This window comes from Rhinoderma darwinii, chromosome 1 (assembly GCF_050947455.1).
Source record: "Rhinoderma darwinii isolate aRhiDar2 chromosome 1, aRhiDar2.hap1, whole genome shotgun sequence".
In the NCBI taxonomy this organism is placed as follows: domain Eukaryota; kingdom Metazoa; phylum Chordata; class Amphibia; order Anura; family Rhinodermatidae; genus Rhinoderma; species Rhinoderma darwinii.
In genome coordinates this window covers 654,862,688-654,884,989 of record NC_134687.1, presented here as the reverse complement: position 1 = coordinate 654,884,989, position 22,302 = coordinate 654,862,688, and the positions used below count along the sequence as shown (strand labels likewise).

The window sequence follows — 22,302 nt, the reverse complement described above, 5'->3', positions numbered from 1 at the left end:
GATAGTCCCGCTCCTCAGTCCCCGACGATGTTATGATGTTGTACCCGCATTTCAGAGCTTTGAAAATTCTTGCAAATAGAAACAAAAATGTACAATTTTGCGGCTATTTTTGTAAAGTCACTGCAAAATGCCACAGGGGGCCGTGGCCTATGGTCCGTCCAATCATAATGAGAACACTATACATTATCACATGATTTATTATGAATGTAGTCCTCATATTCTTAGAGTTTGTAATGTGTTATTTCTTGAAAAGAAGAAGTATCTCTTCAGTTTGTGGTCAGACATTTCAGGGAAAGAGGAAGAATCTTTACAGTTAATGGTGAGAGAAAGTTATTATGCAACTTGATTTTGCAATATCTTTTTGCTTTGTAAGGAATAGTTTATTAGACAGGAGAATAAGTTGAATCTTGTTCATAAGAACATGATTAGAAAATAAATGATAAAGCACAAGCTTCCATCTCAGAGGAGAGAACTACAACTCCCAGCATTCCAAGACTGTTATTTGATATCAGAGGACATTACAGGGAGGAGGTATAAGAGAAAAGTACTACAACTCCCAGCGTGTAAAAAATGTTATGGGATATCAGAGGACATTACAGGGAGGAGGTATAAGAGAAGAGAACTACAACTCCCAGCATGTCCAGACTGTTATTATGTGATATCAGAGGACATTACAGGGAGGGGTATAATAGGAGAGGACTACAACTCCCAGCATGTCCAGACTGTTATTATGGGATATCAGAGGACATTACAGGGAGGAGGTATAAGAGGAGAGAACTACAACTCCCAGCATGTCCAGACTTATTATGGGATATCAAAGGACATTACAGGGAGGAGGTATAAGAGAAGAGAACTACAACTCCCAGCATGTCCAGACTGTTATTATGTGATATCAGAGGACATTACAGGATGGAGGTATAAGAGGAGAGAACTACAACTCCCAGCATGTCCAGGCTGTTATTATGGGATATCAGAGGACATTACAGGGAGGAGGTATAAGAGGAGAGAACTACAACTCCCAGCATGTCCAGACTTATTATGGGATATCAGAGGACATTACAGGGAGGAGGTATAAGAGAAGAGAACTACAACTCCCAGCATGTCCAGACTGTTATTATGTGATATCAGAGGACATTACAGGATGGAGGTATAAGAGAAGAGAACTACAACTCCCAGCATGTCCAGACTTATTATGGGATATCAAAGGACATTACAGGGAGGAGTATAAGAGAAGAGAACTACAACTCCCAGCATGTCCAGACTGTTATGGTATATCAGAGGACATTACAGGGGGTGGGTTTAAGAGAGAACTACAACTCCCAGTAGGGATGTCGCAATACCAGAATTTGGACTTCGATGTGTAGTATTGCAATTTCGATACCAAAACAATACTTTGCCAACAGTAATAAAAATTAAAATCTATTTTCTGATGTGAGGCGCGACGTGTGATGAATTTTGAAGGCGCCTCACATTAAGGCCGGATTTACACGAGCGTGTGCGTTTTGCGCGCGCAAAAAACGCTGCGTTTTGCGCGCGCAAAAGGCACTTGGCAGCTCCGTGTGTCATCCGTGTATGATGCGCGGCTGCGTGATTTTCACGCAGCCGCCATCATAGAGATGAGGTAGTCGACGCCCGTCACTGTCCAAGGTGCTGAAAGAGCTAACTGATCGGCAGTAACTCTTTCAGCACCCTCGACAGTGAATGCCGATCACAATATACAGCAACCTGTGAATAAAAAAAGACGTTCAAACTTACCATGAACTGCCTGCTCCCTCCAGTCCGGTCTCCCGGCCGTTGCCTTGGTGACGCGTCCCTCTCTTGTCATCCGGCCCCACCTCCCAGGATGACGCGGCAGTCCATGAGACCGCTGCAGCCTGTGATTGGCCTGTGATTGGCTGCAGCTGTCACTTGGCCTGAATTGTCATCCCGGGAGGTCGGACTGGAGGAAGAAGCCGGGAGTTATCGGTAAGTCAGAACTTCTGGTTTTTTTTACACGTATATGTATATTGTGATCGAAAGTCACTGTCCATGGTGCTGAAACAGTTTAAGTCTTTCAGCACCGTGGGCAGTGACTGTCTCCTGACGTCGCGTACCCGAACATTTTTTGCCGGGTTCGGTCAAAACGAGTTCGGCCGAACCCGGTGAAGTTCGGTGCGCTCATCTCTAATTTGACACTCCGTTTGGATGTTTGTAACCAGAAAAGCACGTGGTGCTTTTCTGTTTACATTCATCCTTTTGACAGCTCTTGCGTGATTTTCGCGCATGCAACGCAGGACCGTCCGTGTGGCATGCGTTGTTTTCACGCACCCATTGAAGTCAATGGGTGCGTGTTGCGTGAAAAACGCAAGAATATAGAACATGTCGTGAGTTTTACGCAACGCACTCACGCAGCGCAAAATTCACGCATCGTCTAAACTGCCCCATAGACTATTATAGGTGCGTACGACACGCGTGAAAAGCACGCGCGTCGCACGCGCGTATAATACGCTCGTGTAAATGAGGCCTAATAGTAATTAATCCCATCATGTTTCTCAGTCATAATGGGTTAATGTGTGAGGTACATGATGGGGTTAATTACTATTAATGTGAGGCACATGGAGGGTAAATTCATCGCACCTCGTGCCCCACAATAATAAGTAAAAGTTTTTATTTTATTTTTTTACAGCGCACACATCATAAATGACGCAAGAAAATAGTTGTGCGCGCCATTACTGAATGTGTGTATTTTATGTATTGAGACTTATTTGAATGTTTATTGGTGTGTGTGTGTATTTTTTAAATGTAATATTACTTTTATGTTTTTACTTTATTTTTAAACTTTAATGTACTGGTATATATCTATACACTGATAGTACACAGGCATATATCTATATACTGATAGTACACAGGCATATATCTATATACTGATAGTACACAGGCATATATCTATATACTGATAGCACACTGGCATATATCTATATACTGATAGCACACAGGCATATATCTATACACTGATAGTACACAGGCATATATCTATATACTGATAGTACACAGGCATACATCTATATACTGATAGTACACAGGCATATATCTATATACTGATAGCACACAGGCATATATCTATATACTGATAGCACACAGGCATATATCTATATACTGATAGTACACAGGCATACATCTATATACTGATAGTACACAAGCATATATCTATATACTGATAGCACACAGGCATATATCTATATACTGATAGTACACAGGCATATATCTATACACTGATAGCACACAGGCATATATCTATACACTGATAGTACACAGGCATATATCTATATACTGATAGCACACAGGCATATATCTATATACTGATAGTACACAGACACATATCTATATACTGATAGTACACAGGCATATATCTATATACTGATAGCACACAGGCATATATCTATATACTGATAGCACACAGGCATATATCTATATACTGATCGCACACAGGCGTATATCTATATACTGATAGTACACAGGCATACATCTATATACTGATAGCGCACAGGCAGATATCTATATACTGATAGCACACAGGCATATATCTATATACTGATAGTACACAGGCATATATCTATATACTGATAGTACACAGGCATACATCTATATACTGATAGTACACAGGCATATATCTATATACTGATAGCACACAGGCATATATCTATATACTGATAGCACACAGGCATATATCTATATACTGATAGCACACAGGCATATATCTATATACTGATAGTACACAGGCATATATCTATACACTGATAGTACACAGGCATATATCTATATACTGATAGCACACAGGCATATATCTATATACTGATAGCACACAGGCATATATCTATATACTGATAGCACACAGGCATATATCTATATACTGATAGTACACAGGCATATATCTATACACTGATAGTACACAGGCATATATCTATATACTGATAGCACACAGGCGTATATCTATATACTGATAGCACACAGGCGTATATCTATATACTGATAGTACACAGGCATACATCTATACACTGATAGTACACAGGCATATATCTATATACTGATAGTACACAGGCATATATCTATACACTGATAGTACACAGGCATATATCTATATACTGATAGTACACAGGCATATATCTATATACTGATAGCACACAGGCATATATCTATATACTGATAGTACACAGGCATATATCTATATACTGATAGTACACAGGCATATATCTATATACTGATAGCACACAGGCATACATCTACATACTGATAGTACACAGGCATATATCTATATACTGATAGTACACAGGCATACATCTATATACTGATAGTACACAGGCATATATCTATATACTGATAGCACACAGGCATATATCTATATACTGATAGTACACAGGCATATATCTATACACTGATAGCACACAGGCATATATCTATATACTGATAGCACACAGGCATATATCTATATACTGATAGTACACAGGCATATATCTATATACTGATAGCACACAGGCATATATCTATATACTGATAGCACACAGGCATATATCTATACACTGATAGTACACAGGCATATATCTATATACTGATAGTACACAGGCATATATCTATATACTGATAGCACACAGGCATATATCTATATACTGATAGTACACAGGCATATATCTATATACTGATAGTACACAGGCATATATCTATATACTGATAGCACACAGGCATATATCTATATACTGATAGTACACAGGCATATATCTATACACTGATAGCACACAGGCATATATCTATATACTGATAGTACACAGGCATATATCTATATACTGATAGCACACAGGCATATATCTATATACTGATAGTACACAGGCATATATCTATATACTGATAGTACACAGGCATATATCTATATACTGATAGCACACAGGCATATATCTATATACTGATAGTACACAGGCATATATCTATACACTGATAGCACACAGGCATATATCTATATACTGATAGTACACAGGCATATATCTATATACTGATAGCACACAGGCATATATCTATATACTGATAGTACACAGGCATATATCTATACACTGATAGTACACAGGCATATATCTATATACTGATAGCACACAGGCATATATCTATATACTGATAGCACACAGGCATATATCTATATACTGATAGTACACAGGCATACATCTATATACTGATAGTACACAGGCATATATCTATATACTGATAGCACACAGGCATATATCTATATACTGATAGCACACAGGCATATATCTATATACTGATAGCACACAGGCATATATCTATATACTGATAGCACACAGGCATATATCTATATACTGATAGCACACAGGCATATATCTATATACTGATAGCACACAGGCATATATCTATATACTGATAGCACACAGGCATATATCTATACACTGATAGCGCACAGGCGTATATCTATACACTGATAGCGCACAGGCGTACATCTATATACTGATAGCGCACAGGCGTACATCTATATACTGATAGCGCACAGGCGTATATCTATATACTGATAGCGCACAGGCGTACATCTATATACTGATAGCACACAGGCGTACATCTATATACTGATAGCACACAGGCATATATCTATATACTGATAGCACACAGGCATATATCTATATACTGATAGCACACAGGCATATATCTATATACTGATAGCACACAGGCATATATCTATATACTGATAGCACACAGGCATATATCTATATACTGATAGCACACAGGCATATATCTATATACTGATAGCACACAGGCATATATCTATACACTGATAGCGCACAGGCGTATATCTATACACTGATAGCGCACAGGCGTACATCTATATACTGATAGCGCACAGGCGTACATCTATATACTGATAGCGCACAGGCGTATATCTATATACTGATAGCGCACAGGCGTACATCTATATACTGATAGCACACAGGCGTATATCTATATGCCAGTACATTAGTCTGTGGACGGATAGTACACAGGCAGTTGTTAGGACATACCTCAGTATGCCCTAACAGGAAATATGGTAAGATAGCCCTGGGGTCCTTCAATGGATCCTGGGCTGTCTGCCCATATATGGGATGTCCCTCAATCGTGTCACAGGAATTCCCTGTGCTGCGATCCATGGGCACCCCCCCTTCTCATTTTCTCCTGAATGCTGCAGTCAGCTGTGATCGCAGGATTCAGGAGAATAACGGCGGAGATGAGAGGTTTCTCTGATCTCCACCGTTATAGAGCGGGGCTGCGGGACGCGCAGTCAGCATGAGGTGATGCGGCAGGCGCTGCACTAATGAGCGCCGGCACTGAAGACAGAACATGGGGGGTGTTTTGCAGTGCGCCCGCCATGTTCTGTCTTCATTGCCGGCAATCATTAGTGCAGCGCCGGCAGCATCACCTCATACTGACGGCGCGCACCTGTTGTCAGGACTCTGGAGCGGGGCGATGGCTGTATTACACAGCCGCAGCCCCGCTCTCATACATTCATGTATTACTATACTGAGCTGTGCGGCCGCTCAGCTCCGTATCTAAATACATGAAATAACGGTATCGAACCGTTTGGGGCTGCAGAGTATCGAAACAGTATCACTGGTATTATGGGATATTAGAGGACATTACAGGGAGGAGTATTAGAGAACTACAACTCCCAGCATGCCCAGACTTATTATGTGATATCAGAGGGCATAACAGGGAGGAGTATGAGGAGAGAACTACAACTCCCAGCATGTCCAGACTTATTATGGGATATCAGAGAACATTACAGGGGGGAGGTATAAGAGGAGAGCACTACAACTCCCAGCATGTCCAGACTGTTATTATATGATATCAGAGGACATTACAGGGAGGAGGTATAAGAGGAGAGGACTACAACTCCCAACATGTCCAGACTGTTATTATGGGCTATCAGAGGACATTACAGGGAGGATGTATAAGTGGAGAGAACTACAACTCCCAGCATGTCCAGACTGTTATTATGGGAGATCAGAGGACATTACAGGAAGTGGTATTAGAGGAGAGAACTACAACTCCCAGCATGTCCAGACGGTTATTATATGATATCAGAGGACATTACAGGGAGTAGATATAAATGGAGTAGACTACAACTCCCAGCATGTACAGGCTTTTATGGCCTATAACGTCACGTGATCATCATCACTTCTCCACATAGCACAGGAGCCCCGCCCCCTCACATAGACCCGTCATGTCATGTGATCAACATCACCGGTGCATACGTCTCCTACCCACTGATAAGCTCCGCCCCTTTCTGCATGGGTCATATGTTGGTGACGTCATCACAGGTCCTTTAGCCGCAACTTATTATATTTTGCGCTGCTTAGCTCCGATCACTCCTGCACTGGTCACATGATCCTCATGTCACGTGATCATATTTCCTTTATACATCGCCTATTCTGTGCACTTCTAAGCTCCGCCCCCAGATGCAACGGTCACGTGATCTTTATATCGTTACAGGCCTTCATCCACCATGTCTCTCCACTGATAAGCACCGCCTCCCCTGCCACGGTCACGTGGTGGTGACGTCATCACAGGTCCTTCAGCTATTGCCGTGTATGAGGTAGAGAGCAGCGCTGGTCGGGTGTGCTCTCTGTTATCAGTCACCCCTGTATGAGTATCTATACAGAGAGCTGTCAATCATTGAGTGACCCCACCCACTGGACTCCTAGCCGGGATTTAACCCCTCCAGTGCCGGTCTCTTTGGGGTAAGTTGTTATTTCTGGTCTTTGTAGTGGTTTGTGGGACGAGTCGTATTTTGTAATGACATAATATTCGGGACATACAACTTATTCACTGACTTTTATACATTTCTTGTTAATGTCGTTCACCGTGCGGTTTAAGGGAATGTTCACACGTAGCGAATACGACCCACAACACGCAAGGAAATCACCCCGAATATTCACCCCAAATGGTGGCCGTATAATCCCCCCGAATATCTACTACAGAAATACAACAAGGCCGATCCTCACCTCTCCCAGCGTTACCATAGCAACACGTCCCTGCTCTTCCGGCCGTGTCCAGGTGACCCCTATAATGACACGTGACCTCTCCGGCCTGTGATTGGCTGCAGGGGTCACATGACGCCTTCTTTTCTATATATGTGTAACCTGCAGCGTTGCTGTGAACACGCGGTGGAGCCGCAGAGGATTCTGGGAACAATGGCGTTTGTGGCGGAACTTGACTTTCCTATTGAACTTAATGGGGAAATTCTGCAACAAATGCGCAGCGAATCCGCGGTATAAATCCGATATCCTGCGTGTTTATAATCCGCACCGCAGGTTAACCCCTTAACCACCAGGCCAGTTTTAGATTTCGTTACGTTTTTTCGGTGTTGGGGACTATTTTTTGCGGGGCGGGTTGTAGTTTTTGATCACTTTTTACTACATTTAAAAAAAAATTACCGCTGAGGAGACCAAAAAACAGCAATTATATATTTTTTTTACGCCGTTCACCGTGCGGGTAAATAACGTTATATTGTAATGGTTCTGACTTTTACGGTTGCGGTGATCCCGGTTATGTTTATCGTTTTGTTTTTTACATCGCTTTAGAGAAAAAATAGTTTTTAAATTAAAAATAAAATAAACTGTATTCCTCCCCGGGGGACGTGAACTAGAGCGGATCAGATCGCTGGTACAATACACTGTAAGGCTCTGTTCACACTCTGTTCAAGGGAAAAGACCTCCTGATTTTCTGCCGTTTTTTTAATAAAACGTACATTTTTTGCAGTGTTTTTTACGGCCGTTTTTGGAGCAATTTTTTTTTATAGTCAATGAAAACCGGCTCAAGCAGTGACCTGCGCTTCTTTTTACGGGGCATCGTTTTACGTGATGTTTTTTCAAAACGGCCGCGTAAAGAAATGTCCCATCGGAACAGAACACCGTATTTCCCATTGAAATCAATGGGCAGATGTTTGGAGAAGTTCTACTTCTGAATTTTCGGCCGTTTTGTGCCCGTTTATGGCCCGAAAGACGTCCGAATATAAGCTGTGTGAACATACCCTAATAGTAATGTATCGCAGTATATCGTGATTATGCTTAAGGGGTTAATACAAGCAGAAAAATGGCCGGCCTTCATTACCCCCCACAGGCTGCCATGACAACCATTCATACCCCGTGTTTGCATTGCGAGGGGCCGATGAGCTGTCAGAGAGGCCCACCCCCTCTTCTAAAATCTTAGATTCTGCAGCCACTATTGACCGCGGCGTCTAAGTAGTTAAATGATTGGGAAGAAGAAAAAACCGGCTGGCACTGCTGAACCAGAATCACTTCTATAAACGGAGTGTATAAAATGGTTTTCTTATCTTTGCTGATTGTAGCAGCCACGTTGCCCGGAGGTGCTCATCGATCAGTACAGCACAATGTAGCTTGAATGAAACAAGTAGAAATTATCGAGGCACTCAAGGCCTTGAGAAAGCGTGTACGCACGTGAAACGGCCGTAGGCTAATTCCACATCCTGACCGAGATCCAGAAATAAAGAAGTTTGTTGAATATCCGGTGAGTGCCTCGATAATTTCTACTTGTTTCATCTAAGTAGTTAAATATCCGGGATCGGCGTTCTCTCTGATTCTGGCTGTTAGGGCGGATTCACACGAGCATGTGCGTTTTGCGTGCGCAAAAGGCACTTAACAGCTCCGTGTGTCATTACCATATGATGCGCGGCTGCGTGGTTTTCGCGCAGCCGCCATCATTATGACACTCTGGATGTTTGTAAACAGAAAAGCACGTGGTGCTTTTCTGTTTTCATCCATAGTTTTTACTGCTGTCGGGCAAATCACGCGCGTCCCACGGAAGTGCTTCTGTGTGCTGCGTGTGATTTTCACGCACCCATTCACTTCAATGGCTGCGTGATGCGCGAGAAACGCAGAAATATAGGACATGTCGTGAGTTTTACGCTGCGTAAAAATCACGGACTGTCTGCACAGCCCCATAGACTAACATAGGTCCGTGCGAGGCGCCTGAAAATCACCCGCGTTACACGGTCGTATATCCGCCTTAGGGCGGATTTACACGAACGGGATATACGTCCGTGCAACGCGGGTGATTTTCAGGCGCCTCGCACGGACCTATGTTAGTCTATGGGGCAGTGCAGACAGTCCGTGATTTTTACGCAGTGTAAAACTCACGACATGTCCTATATTTCTGCGTTTCTCGCGCATCACGCACCCATTGAAGTGAATGGGTGCGTGAAAATCACACGCAGCACACGGAAGCACTTCCGTGGGACGCGCGTGATTTGCCCGACAGCAGTAAAAACTATGGATGAAAACAGAAAAGCACCACATGCTTTTCTGTTTACAAACATCCAAACGAAGTGTCATAATGATGGCGGCTGCGCGAAAAGCACACAGCCGCGCACCATATGGTGATGACACACGGAGCTGTTAAGTGCCTTTTGCGCACGCAAAACACACATGCTCGTGTAAATCGCCCTTAGTGCGAGGTGTCGGCTGTAATACACCCGCAGCGTGTGGAGCAGGCTCGGCCTGTAAACCCGCTCCGTACTTCTCCCCGCACCATGACATTCAGTGTTGTCATGGGGATGGCCGCCTTTGGACATGACTGATGGATTACTGGCGTCTTTCTTGTTACTATCTAGAAGAGGTTTATGTATTCGCACCATTAATGTTGTACAACTGACATATTGAACCTGACATTGTAGAGAGCGGATGAGATAAATGACGTGATGTGTATAATCTATATCTGTCTTACTAGTGACCCCGTTATCTGTACAAGACCAAGAACTATTTGTAGCTTTGTTATAATTCCAGGATCGGCTTTTTATGACCTCGGTGGAAATAACCTTCAGTGGTGAGACAAGTCTGACTCCGTATTTCACTGTCACATAAACTCGGGGGAGACGTTGTCCTCGTGTTGGGGTCTCTCTGGAATAACTCGTACACCATCCCGAATAATGTCATCCAGTCCTGACCGCAAATGGGAAGACACTTTACAATAATGTTTCTGAGCTCCTTATACTTCACGCTGAAAGAAGTCGTAAAATATCATCATTTATGAGTCCAGACATTATTTTTGGGGCGATAACAATTATTTATAGTTCAAAAAACATCCATAATAAAACATTTTGTAAGGTGACTAGAAAGTATTAGGGTATGTGCACACACACTAATTACGTCCGTAATTGACGGACGTATTTCGGCCGCAAGTCCCGGACCGAACACAGTGCAGGGAGCCGGGCTCCTAGCATCATACTTATGTACGATGCTAGAAGTCCCTGCCTCTCTGCAGGACAACTGTCCCATACTGAAAACATGATTACAGTACGGGACAGTTGTCCTGCAGCGAGGCAGGGACTCCTAGCATCGTACATAAGTATGATGCTAGGAGCCCGGCTCCCTCCACTGTGTTCGGCCCGGGACTTGCGGCCGAAATACGTCCGTCAATTACGGACGTAATTAGTGTGTGTGCACATACCCTTATTACGCACACCAATGGGGAACATTTTGCAGGTAAAATCTTGAGTCTCTGATGCCAGGGGGCGACGTTTCGGTGCCGGCACGGACCTTTTTCAAGCACTGGAGACTCATAATAAGTACAGATATATGTTATTCCATATCATAGCAAGGTAAGTGACCGGTCAGAAAGAGACATGAAGAGAGATGTAACTATAGTCATTGTGCTATATGTCACCATGTAGGAGGAATATATCTATATACCTTCATTCTTGGACATATATTCGGATAGATCAGCGGACTACACACACGCACAATGATACTTTACATCCTGTAACACGTCCTGACTTAACCCTTTCATGCCGACAATCTTTACATACATGTCCTTTTCGCACATACCCCGTGCTGCCAGGACGTGTATATACAGATTACTGTTTCAGCCGGCATAGCGCTGTGAAAAGAGCTCGGATGCCGGCTGTTTCAGTGTCCCCGCCTCCCCAGCAACCTGCTCACTGACAGCTGAACCGATTGGTTCGGCTGGTAAGCATGTGATCACCATAATTAATCTCGCTTGCTGTGCTGTAGTGTAGGGATTGTGTTTAAACATCCCGGCTGGAGGTAATGTATATTCATTGTCAGGACACTGCAGTAACGTTAGTGTGTATGTGGCTGCACATAGTGATATACAGTGAAGGAAATAAGTATTTGATCCCTTGCTGATTTTGTAAGTTTGCCCACTGTCAAAGACATGAACAGTCTAGAATTTTTAGGCTAGGTTAATTTTACCAGTGAGAGATAGATTATATAAAAAAAAAAAAAAATCACATTGTCAAAATTATATATATTTATTTGCATTGTGCACAGAGAAATAAGTATTTGATCCCTTTGGCAAACAAGACTTAATACTTGGTGGCAAAACCCTTGTTGGCAAGCACAGCAGTCAGACATTTTTTGTAGTTGATGATGAGGTTTGCACACATGTTAGATGGAATTTTGGCCCACTCCTCTTTGCAGATCATCTGTAAATCATTATGATTTCGAGGCTGTCGCTTGGCAACTCGGATCTTCAGCTCCCTCCATAAGTTTTCGATGGGATTAAGGTCTGGAGACTGGCTAGGCCACTCCATGACCTTAATGTGCTTCTTTTTGAGCCACTCCTTTGTTGCCTTGGCTGTATATTTCGGGTCATTGTCGTGCTGGAAGACCCAGCCACGAGCCATTTTTAATGTCCTGGTGGAGGGAAGGAGTTTGTCACTCAGGATTTGACGGTACATGGCTCCATCGATTCTCCCATTGATGCGGTGAAGTAGTCCTGTGCCCTTAGCAGAGGAACACCCCCAAAACATAATGTTTCCGCCTCCATGCTTGACAGTGGGGACGGTGTTCTTTGGGTCATAGGCAGCATTTCTCTTCCTCCAAACACGGCGAGTTGAGTTAATGCCAAAGAGCTCAATTTTAGTCTCATCTGACCACAGCACCTTCTCCCAATCACTCTCAGAATCATCCAGATGTTCATTTGAAAACTTCAGACGGGCCTGTACATGTGCCTTCTTGAGCAGGGGGACCTTGCGGGCACTGCAGGATTTTAATCCATTACGGCGTAATGTGTTACCAATGGTTTTCTTGGTGACTGTGGTCCCAGCTGCCTTGAGATCATTAACAAGTTCCCCCCGTGTAGTTTTCGGCTGAGCTCTCACCTTCCTCAGGATCAAGGATACCCCACGAGGTGAGATTTTGCATGGAGCCCCAGATCGATGTCGATTGACAGTCATCTTGTATGTCTTCCATTTTCTTACTATTGCACCAACAGTTGTCTCCTTCTCACCCAGCGTCTTACTTATGGTTTTGTAGCCCATTCCAGCCTTGTGCAGGTCTATGATCTTGTCCCTGACATCCTTAGAAAGCTCTTTGGTCTTGCCCATGTTGTAGAGGTTAGAGTCAGACTGATTAATTGATTCTGTAGACAGGAGTCTTTTATACAGGTGACCATGTAAGAGCTGTCTATAATGCAGGCACCAAGTTGATTTGGAGCAGTAACTGGTCTGGAGGAGGCTGAACTCTTAATGGTTGGTAGGGGATCAAATACTTATTTCTCTGTGCACAATGCAAATAAATATATATCATTTTGACTATGTGATTTTTATTTTACTTTTTTTTTTATATAATCTATCTCTCACTGGTAAAATTAACCTAGCCTAAAAATTCTAGACTGTTCATGTCTTTGACAGTGGGCAAAGTTACAAAATCAGCAAGGGATCAAATACTTATTTCCTTCACTGTATGTGGCTGCACATAGTGATATAGCTATATCGCTATCTGCTGTGTAAATGAATGGTGAGAAGTGTATGACGCTGATTGGTCACTGATTGGTCAGTGTCATACACTTCTCTCCACAACGCCCACTTGGTCAAAAAGTAAAACACGCCCAGTTGTTCATTAAGAAAGTCATTAGCATAAATCTAATATAGTCATAACATAAATAAAAAAACACTGCTGTAATCTAGATTACAGCGCCGATCAAATCATGTACAAGATAGGGCACTTATAATGTGGTGACAGCGCCTCTTTAAAGATTTTACTTGCAAAATTATCCCCATTGGTGTGCGTAATACTTTCTACAGTCTATGGGGGGTTGGGCCCCTATCTATGCCCCCTTATACTGAATCACCTGGTGCTATCTAAACCTACGTCATTTTGTAAGGTGAAGTTTTATTTTTTTTATGTTCACAATTGAAATTGACAACTCATCATTACTCCACAATCTCGAGGTGAGGATAGTATTACAGAGGAGCCTCCTCCCAAACACTTAGGTACCTCAGTCACTATTGACCGCAGCATCGAAGGGGTTAAATGGCCATAATCGTAGTTCTCTCAGGTCTCCGGCCTTTGCAGCAGGATGTCCGGTCTTCCCTATGATGTGTGAACAAGTCCTGAGCGGTAAATGTTCTGTGCAGGAAGGGGTTAAATTAGTCAAATATAAGTTTATGGTGAATCTTATCCCACAAAACAATGTATCACTCTGCTCCGCTCCACCTGCGCTATAACATAAAAGATCACACTGCATGTTCCCTATATATAATGTCACCTCAGCTGCTGCAGAACCTCACAGTTCATATCAAACACTGACTGCATAGTGTGCACCACGTCTTGTGAGATGTCAGCAATGTCTCCCCAGTATCCGCCATGTGTCAGGAGTCAGGTCTTCATTGTCTTGGGGGGAAACGTCTTAATTTTACTCTTCTTACCTGAGAGATATGTCATAAATGTCTGATATATGGGGGTCCCACCTCCGTGAAGTTAGGGGGGTCCCTCGACCCGCCTGGTGAGGTGATTACTGTATCCAGGTGGAGAATGAATGGAGAGGTGACCACACATGTGCACGACTCTCTCCATTCACTTGTATAGGAGGTCCAGAAACAGCCGAGCACGGGCAGAGGTGGAGCCGCATCTATCAGACATTTCTGGCATATCCTGGGGAGAAATGTCCGTGTTGGGAATACCCCTTTATTCCATGTGGTGACGGCTCTGAGAAGATGTTCCTCTCAATGATCAATAAGTGAGGTTCTGTATGTCACACATGATGTTGTCCCCTGTATGATTTCCATCTTCTCCTTTCTTCATAAAGACGTCTGCAGTACTAGATCCTCCAGTTCCTCCAGTTTTCTCATCTTCTCCTCCACAACATTCCTTCTCCCGAGTAACCCACCAAGGATGGACAAGGACAGGAATGAGATGAGCAGAAGAATATTAGACTTCACCTTGGAGATCATCTACCTGTTGAGCGGAGAGGTAAACTTTTCTACATTATAGAACAAGTCACACATAGGATAGGGACAATACATAATAGGAAGTAATAGGAAGAATCCAGTGTCCTGTATAACAGCGTCCAGACCTTCCAAGTGACGTCAAGAAGCCACCAGCAGAAAAGCTGAAGATCTGCCACCAATATGGTCAGTCATGTGTCATGTCACCAATGCAGCAATAGTAATGTTGTAGAGCAATGAGAATGACAAGGAACCAGAAGGATCAGGATGACATCTATATAGAAACATAGAAGATGACGGCAGGAGGAGAGCACATGGTCCATCTAGTCCCCCAATATTATTTACTTTTTAGTTTTGGCCTCGTTCTATTTTCTCAATGTCTTTTTGTAGGTGAGGTCTCCAGTATTACAGATGTGGGGTCACTAGAGGTCTATACAGCGGGGTCACAATCTCCCTCTTTCTACTGAGGGGGGAATACTGTGCTCAGTTCTCTAAGTGTCTCTCTCCATACACAGGAGTACACAATAGTGAAGAAGACATCAGGTGACTGTACGACTCCCATCATCCATGAGTCAGGAGGATGGTGCAGTAGTCAGAGCCCCATCACAGAGCCTCCCCCTCACTCCCGGATACATGAGAAGAAGATCTTAGACCTGATCTACAAGATGACTGAGCTGCTGACTGGAGAGGTGACACTGCTGGGAATGCTGGGAAATTCTACAGTAACAGCACTGGAGGTGTCTGGGTAATGACTATCATTGTGTGTGTCAGGTTCCTATAAGGTGTCAGGATGTCACTGTCTATTTCTCCATGGAGGAGTGGGAGTATCTAGAAGGACACAAGGATCTGTATGAGGAGGTCATGATGGAGGACTACCGGCCGCGCACATCACAAGGTAAGAAGAGACAGATATATATATATATATTGGCATTACTGTGGGCACAGGCTGGACTGGCGGCCATGTTGAAGTCTTAATATCGTCATGTTTAGTACATATACACGTGTGTACAATGACGTGTAATGTAGGATTCAAAAAGAGCTGCCTGCCGGCAGAAAGAAGCCCTGTTTTCCAACTATTATGTAAAAGCAAGAAATTCTTTATTACATTTGCAACAGGACAGACTACATAAAGTTTAAAAGTTAATGTCCATTTCTGACAGCAGTCAGCATAATGCCAGACGTAGGAGCTCTGTCTAGAAAGGGTTAAGTACCACAAACACAGAGCGCTACATTCAATTAGTTAGTAGTTAGATTCTAGCGCGTCAATAGGACAATTATTAAAATGAAGGTAGAAGCCCCCCCGACATGTTTCGCTACGATGTAGCGTCTTCAGGGGTATCGGGGCCAATGACAGCGAGTGGCGGTGTCGGCCTAATTATATATTCACTGCACAAAGCTACACTCGTGTCTACAATCGGTCAGTAGCCTATCAAGAGAGGAATAGAGGGCCGAGCCTCCTCCTGTATTGATAGACGGACGGTGCTACAAATCACTGGCTTAGCAGATGCCACCAATGGGTAACGCTCAGGCGCACACGCGCAATACGGTAATTGAAGGTAATATAGATAATCGCTGTGCTCAGCATTATAGCGTTGCTGTGATGCCGAAAAAGTTACCAAGGGGTTTATAGATAGGTGCACAGGCGCACTATGGTGAGACAAGGTGATAGAAAATTACTCAAAGTGATAAACAACCGATTTTTACGCTCAGGCGCAGTGGAATAATTAGACGTAATGTAAGTAGTTGCTATAAGCAGCACTGTGATATTGCAGTGATCAAAGGACACAAGGATCTGTATGAGGAGGTCATGATGGAGAACTACCGGCCGCGCACATCACAAGGTAAGAAGAGACCGATATATATATATTGGCCATTACTGGGGGCACAGGCTGGACTGGCGGCCATGCTGAAGTCTTAATATCGTCATGTTCAGTACATATACACGTGTGTACAATGACATGTAATGTAGGAGCTCCACAATTTCTGCTCTTTTCACATCACGTTAGATCCTTATGTTTCCTGTATATGTCCAATAAATCCAGAGCGCTCCATTCACCAGACAGATTTTGTCTTTGCCACAAATGAAGCCCAGAGCAGTACACTGTACGAGCGCAGTAAAGCGAGGTGTACCATCCTCAGCTTCATGTGTGTAATGTTTATGCTCTCATTCCCGCTGGACTCCTCTCCTGGACTCCTCTCAGTAACTTGTAAGTTCTTTTGCTGAAACGGAGGGTTTTAACGTGTGCAGGTTTGGAACACTTAACTCCATCTACATACCGACATGCTTGGGGTTTAGTGACTCCAAACCTACTGACAGGTTCCCTTCTAAATGCTGCCAGGACTCCTAGAGAAAGCCTGTGAGTCCTGCTGCCCCCGCCCACACAGAATGATTGACAGGTTTTCCTTTGTGGTCCTGCAGATAAAATCTGAGGGTGTGACAGATGTTCCTGATGGGGCCGATGCCGGAGCTCCAAACACACGTTCCTTGCTTTACCTCCTCTCTGTGTATAACATGTGAGGAGCGATGCTGGAATGGGTTAATATCAGCCCCACACAGACTTTAAGATCAGCTGATGGAAATCTGTGATGTGGGGGCCATTACTTTATACCTCTGTACACAATTGTGGGGAGGAACAACACAATCATATTCTGTGACATGCCGCTCATCTGTAGTGCGGAGGATGGGCAGTGGTACCAGGTGTATGTTCCTGCCAGTCATCACTCTACACCAGTGTGCTAAGCTGGTCATACACAGTAGATGTATGTAGGCCAGATCTGCTGTCTTTCTAATGTATATGGCGACTTCCCAACTCTCCCCGGACGTCCGATGTCGGCAGAGAGAAGGATCGGGCTGTGGAATTTCAACATGCCGGATCCTTTTGTTCGTAGATAAGTCACTATCAGAGGAGTTTGGCAGCGACTTTCCCCTATTGAAGACACATACACACCCGACCGAGCGTTCATGTACATGGAGGAGGGGAGGAACGATGGTTCACCTGACATCTAGAGTGTATGACCGGCTTTAGACTAGTAGTTCACAAGCTAAGAACTTCTGCAGGACTTTGATAATGGCTGCAAATCATTTAAGAAAGAATAATGTCCTCAAAAAACTCATATAAAGGGATTAGTAAATGGTGGAGACTTAAACTTTAATAATCACCATTTAAAAAGGTTTATTTATATATAGACTAATAAAACAGACAGAAAACAAAAGAAGTTACTGATCGTTACAACCTTCCCATACATTCTGTGTTATATAGTTAATATGGATGAATAAAGTCACAAGTCCATCAAGTGCAACCTATAATCCGACCGTGTCAATCCAAAGGAAGATAAAACCACCCATGAGGTGGATGACAATTGTCTCATTGCTCCTCCCCCCCCCCCCCGACTCCAAATCTGGAAATCACAATAAATCCCTGGATCATCGTCCCATCTCCAGAATCTAGTGCCCATAACTTGTAATATTAAAGAGAACCTCCGGTTATACTGACATTATATCATTATATAGAAAACTATTATACTGCCGGAGTGTGCACATGATAATACAAGTCACTTAGAAAGACGATTATCGGCACACTCTGGCAGTATAATAGTTTTCTATATAATGTCAGTATAACCGTGTAAACACTGCGGAACTTCTGACCAGATTTTCTGTGTGGAGATTCAGCGGGATTTTCACAGGAGATATTAACATGTTGTAGATTGAGAATCTGCACCGCACTTCTTTTCTGCGTGTTTTTTCTGCATCGTGTGGATGAGATTTGTTGAAATCTCATCCTCATTGCTTCTACTGTAGTACGGTGCAGATTTTCCCGCAATTAAATACTTTGTAGAAAATCTGCAGCTTATCCGCCCCATGTGCACATACCCTTTAAAGTGGCACGTCCGATTTGAGAAATGATCCTCTCTTAACTAGGCCGTGGATTCTACTCCTGGAGGAGTCCCTGAAATCACTCTCTCTGTCCATATATGGACTGAGACTTCAGGGGCTCCCTCTAGGAGCACAATTCCCAGCCAAAAATGACGGCAACGCTTTGGCAAGGGATTCCACTCCTAGAGGGAGCTTCAGTGGCGCTATCTACAGGGGGGGGTGGCGCTGTCTACAGGGGTGTGTGGCATTTTCTACAGGGGGTTTAATGTGCTATCTGCTGGGGGTTGGCATCTAAGTTTGATGAAACTAAGGGGGAGATGTTGTGGCACTTGTGGAGAGAGACGGCAGACGTGAAAGTGCAGCGCTGCACACATTAAATTCTGTTCCTTTCTGCCAACGTTTATATATGTGACAACTGCCCGGGGCATCAGCAGTTGGAACGTATATAGCCGTATGGCTGTCGTGAAGGGGTTAATAATAATGTATAGAAAATATTGCCTACAGAGGTGTACACAGGCTTTAAGAGGTTAATAATCAGGTAACACCCAGACACTTTTTTTGTTTGTAGGAAACTCTCGATATAGAGGAGCCCTGTGTCCTGCTACTTTCATGTGTATCCACAGAACACAGATACAGTTAACCCCTTAATGACCAGCCTATTTTAGACCTTAATGACCAAGCTATTTTTTACGTCGCATTCCAAGAGCTATAACTTTTTTATTTTTGTGTCGATATAGCTGTATAAGGTCTTGTTTTTTGCGGGACAAGTTGTATTTTTTAATAGCACCATTTTGAGGTACATATTATTTATTGATTAACTTTTATTAACTTTTTTTGGGCGGGAATAGAAAAAAATCTGACATTTCGCCACACTTTTTTGCGTCCTAAATCTACACCGTTTACCGTGTGGTATAAATAACACAATAACTTTATTCAGCGGGTTGTTGCGATTACAACGATACCAAATTGGTATAGTTTTTGTATGTTTTACTACTCACACAGTAAAAATGCTTTTTTTTCAAAATTATTTGTTTTTGTGTCTCTATATTTGAAGAGCCGTAACGTTTTTATTTTTTCGCCGATGCAGTTGTATGAGGGCTTTTTTTTTGTGGGAAGACTTGTAGTTTTTATTGGTACCATTTTGGAGTAGATGCGACTTTTTGATCACTTTTTAATCAAATTTTTTTAATGTCAGGATTCACAGAAAACAGCAATTTTTCCGTTGTTTTTTATTTTTTTACGGCGTTCACCGTGCGGGTTAAGTAATGTAATAGCTTTATAGTCGGGATCGTTACGGATGCGGCGATACCAAATATGTGTAACTTTTTTACTTTATTTTGGTTTTTTAATAATAAAGCATTTTGTAAGGGGAAAAAGTGGGTTTTTAATTTTTTTTCTCACATTTTTTTTTAATGAACTTTATTAAACTTTTTTTTTTTACTTTTTTACTAGTCCCACTAGGGGACTTTAATATGTGATTCTCCGAACGCTTTTATAATACACTGCAATACTTCTGTATTGCAGTGTATTACTGCCTGTCCGTTTAAAGCGGAAAGGCATCTGCTAGTCATGCCTGCGACATGATCTAGCAGGCATTCATTAAAGGCAGACCTGGGGGCCTTTATTAGGCCCCCGGCTGCCATCGGAGACACAGACACTCGGCGATCTTATCGCCGGGTGTCATTAGGATGAGAGGGAGCTCCCTCCCTCTCCCCAAAACCACTCCGATGCGGTGCACGCTATTGTGCACCGCATCTGAGGGGTTAAACGGGTGAGATAGATACTAATATCGATCTCACCCGGCAGAGCAGGGACGCCCCCAGCCCTCAGCTACCTCTGGCAGCTGAGAGCAGGGAGATTTGACAGCTCCCTGCTCTGTTTACTTATTCCGATGCCGCAACGTAAAAAGTCTATGGCGTCGGAATAAGGGCCATTAGTGATCGACGTAAAAACACTATGGGCTGGTCACTGACGGGTTAAATACTATGGCGGAGCAGGGGGCCGTTGGTGCACCGCCGTTCACTCTGGTAGGTCACAGTCTACTTTAGGCCTGCAGCTTACAAGGTGCAGGAACATCAACACCGGTAGTGAGGGCCTCAACATTGTAACCTTGGCTCTGACCAGTAAACATAGAAGTGTAGAGAGAAGTGTCTGATATATAGACAGATATACAGTAGTCATGTATTCAGTCACTGTGTGTTTCCTACAGATGGATCCAGTAGGAGAAATCCACCAGAGAGATGTCCCAGTCCTCTGTATTCCCAGGACTGTCCAGAGGAAAATCACAATGTCCCAGAGAATCATCAGGTAGATGAAGCTGAGCCCTATACCAGATCTATATAGGGGGGTGTGTGGCTTTTTGGTCCTGCGGTCATAGATGTGGTCATAGAGTTTGGTGGTTTCTTATGTTGATCTGTTAGTTTCTTCGCACTCTCTGCTGTATTGTACTGAATTGTTACATATGTGAAATCAGGGGGAAGATCTGACTAATATTAAAGCAGAGGATGAAGACGAAGAAGAGTGGGTGAGGGGCGATCAACCGTGTAAGAGTGAAGTGGAGGAGGAAATTCCAGGAGGTGTTACCACAGGTCAGTAATAATGAATTTAGAAAGGGAATTGGAAGGTTTGGTAAGGTGAGGTTCCTCCTTAGTTCTACATTACAGTAACACGTTAGACAATGTGTTATACATAGTGCAGGACCTGAGGGAGCTGTGACTGTACATAGAAGTTCTCTACAAGGTGTTCTATGAATCCGGGATCTGAGAGAACTCTGTTTAACCTCTTAAACACCACATCAATTCTGATAGGGGCTCGTGTTGTCACAGCACATTTTTTGTATTGCCCACGTTACATAAACGTCTATAGTGAAATATAATCCAACAAAATGCAAAGTCGTCCCATGGTATGTCTCTCTCTCCTTGTATGTGTAATACAACTGCCCCCCTCCCCCTCCAGTTGTCTCTATAGGTATCGGAACTAAGATCCATTTCATAGTCTATGCAGAGGATCCCCCGTTATGATACCCATACAATGTATGACACACAAGCCAGGAGCTCTGTAGATTGTATGAACAGCTGACTATGAAGAAGATGATAGTTACGATACCCATACAGACAAGCGGGAGGATGGGGGAGGGGAAGTAGATTTACAAGTCAGGAGCTCTGTAGAAAGCATAAGTGTATTATAAATAATCTACAGATTACACCTCTGAGAA

At 43.2% G+C, this 22,302-nt stretch overlaps 2 protein-coding genes across 2 annotated transcripts in view; one reads left to right on the top strand and one right to left on the bottom strand.

Moving 5' to 3' along the window:
* The window catches only part of LOC142663902 (uncharacterized), a 435,929-nt gene that overhangs the window by 156,803 nt on the left and 256,824 nt on the right, over nt 1–22,302 (bottom strand). The window lies entirely within an intron of this gene.
* Nucleotides 15,081–15,963, top strand: LOC142665147 (oocyte zinc finger protein XlCOF29-like). The gene is made up of 2 exons (XM_075844717.1): nt 15,081–15,239; nt 15,730–15,963. Exons 1-2 carry the CDS (start codon nt 15,162–15,164, stop codon nt 15,961–15,963), a joined length of 312 nt encoding a protein of 103 aa, XP_075700832.1. The 5' UTR covers nt 15,081–15,161.

What these genes read in the sequence shown, in the direction of transcription:
- LOC142665147 (XM_075844717.1), top strand. Translation starts at nt 15,162, where the DNA reads ATGGACAAGGACAGGAATGAGATGAGCAGAAGAATATTAGACTTCACC. An exon ending in TCTACCTGTTGAGCGGAGAG is followed by an intron (nt 15,240 to 15,729) that starts GTAAACTTTTCT and finishes CTCCATACACAG; the next exon opens with GAGTACACAATAGTGAAGAA.